This window comes from Dipodomys ordii, unplaced genomic scaffold (assembly GCF_000151885.1).
Source record: "Dipodomys ordii isolate 6190 unplaced genomic scaffold, Dord_2.0 Scaffold184, whole genome shotgun sequence".
NCBI classification, from domain to species: domain Eukaryota; kingdom Metazoa; phylum Chordata; class Mammalia; order Rodentia; family Heteromyidae; genus Dipodomys; species Dipodomys ordii.
The window spans coordinates 991,894-993,109 of record NW_012267400.1 but is presented as its reverse complement, the minus strand read 5'-3'; the positions used below and the strand labels follow the sequence as shown (position 1 = coordinate 993,109).

Here is a 1,216-nt window from a genome sequence, read left to right as displayed (position 1 = left end):
CCGGCGCCCGCCCCTCCGTGCCATGCCGTGAACCCCTGATTTTTTTGTTTTTTAGTGGACTCGTGCCCGCGTGTGAGCGGAGTCGGTAACTTGGTTTCCCTCCCCCCTACCATCATGGCCTTATCTGTTCCGGTTTTCTCAGTGTTTCAACCTGTGAGATAGATAAATGTTTATGGCAAAAGGAAAAAAGAAAAAAAACGAACAGAAAAAAAAATCACAAAAAGGAAAAAAAAGACTAACTATTGTATAAAATCACTATTTTGTGTGCTGGCGTGCTGCAGCTTCGGGGCGGCCCGCGCCGTGTCGCGTGTGCTAGTCTAGTGTGCAGGGCGGTTTTCTACCTTTTGTAGTCTTTCTTAAACAATAAACTGCGCTGTCTACGTGGTGTGCGCTGTCTACGCGGCGTGCACTGTCTCTGGGGTGTACGCTGTTTGCGCAGCGTGCGCCCACTACGTGTCTGTACGTGGCGTGCACTGTCTGGGGTGTACGCTGTTTGCGCGGCGTGCGCCCGCTACGTGTCTGTACGTGGCGTGCGCTGTCTATGGGGAGGGTACATGCCGTCTGCGCAGCGTGCGCTGTCTAGGGGGTGGGTACACGCTGTCTGCGCAGCGTGCGCTGTCTAGGGGGTGGGTACACGCTGTCTGCGCAGCGTGCGCTGTCTATGGGGTAGGTACACGCTGTCTGCGCAGCGTGCGCCCACTGCGTGTCTGTCTACACGGCAGGCACCGTCTACACGGTGTGCAGCTCCTGCAGGGCCTCGGCAAGGCGCACTCGGAAATAAAGCATTTATTACAGGAATGGGACGGGGGAGCGCGGGGAGGGAAGGAAGGAGGGGGGGAGAGGGGGGCGGATGGGGGCGCCGGGGCTCTCCCGGGCCGTGCCCACCCTGGCGCTGAGGAGGGCGCATGCGCAGGGCGGTGGCGCCCAGCGCGGGGGGCGGTGGGAAGGCGGGCGCGCCCCTCGCACCCCGCAACTTAAATAGGCATAAATAAAAATGCGACGCGGAACACCAGGCTTGGCCCGCGGGGCCCCTTCCCGCAGCTTCCCCGGCGGCGGCGGGGCTCGGCTCGGAGGTAGTTGGAGTCGGGCCCGGGGACCCTCACAGCACGATCCACGTGTACCGCTCGCTGTCCGCCAGCACCTTCAGCGAGCACCCTGCGGGAACCGGAGTGATGGCCCTCAGCCCCCGCGGGAGCGCGGGAGCCCGGGAGCCCCG

General features: G+C 62.1%; 1 protein-coding gene across 1 annotated transcript in view; it reads right to left on the bottom strand.

The window, feature by feature from the left end:
* Positions 1-846: 846 nt before the first annotated feature.
* Positions 847-1,216, bottom strand: part of Dcaf15 (DDB1 and CUL4 associated factor 15) — a gene marked incomplete at its 5' end in the record, with an annotated part of 18,148 nt that continues 17,778 nt past the window's right edge. The window contains one exon of the mRNA XM_013034195.1: positions 847-1,188. Within this exon, the coding sequence (XP_012889649.1) occupies positions 1,100-1,188 (89 nt within the window). The remainder of the gene's footprint in view (positions 1,189-1,216) is intronic.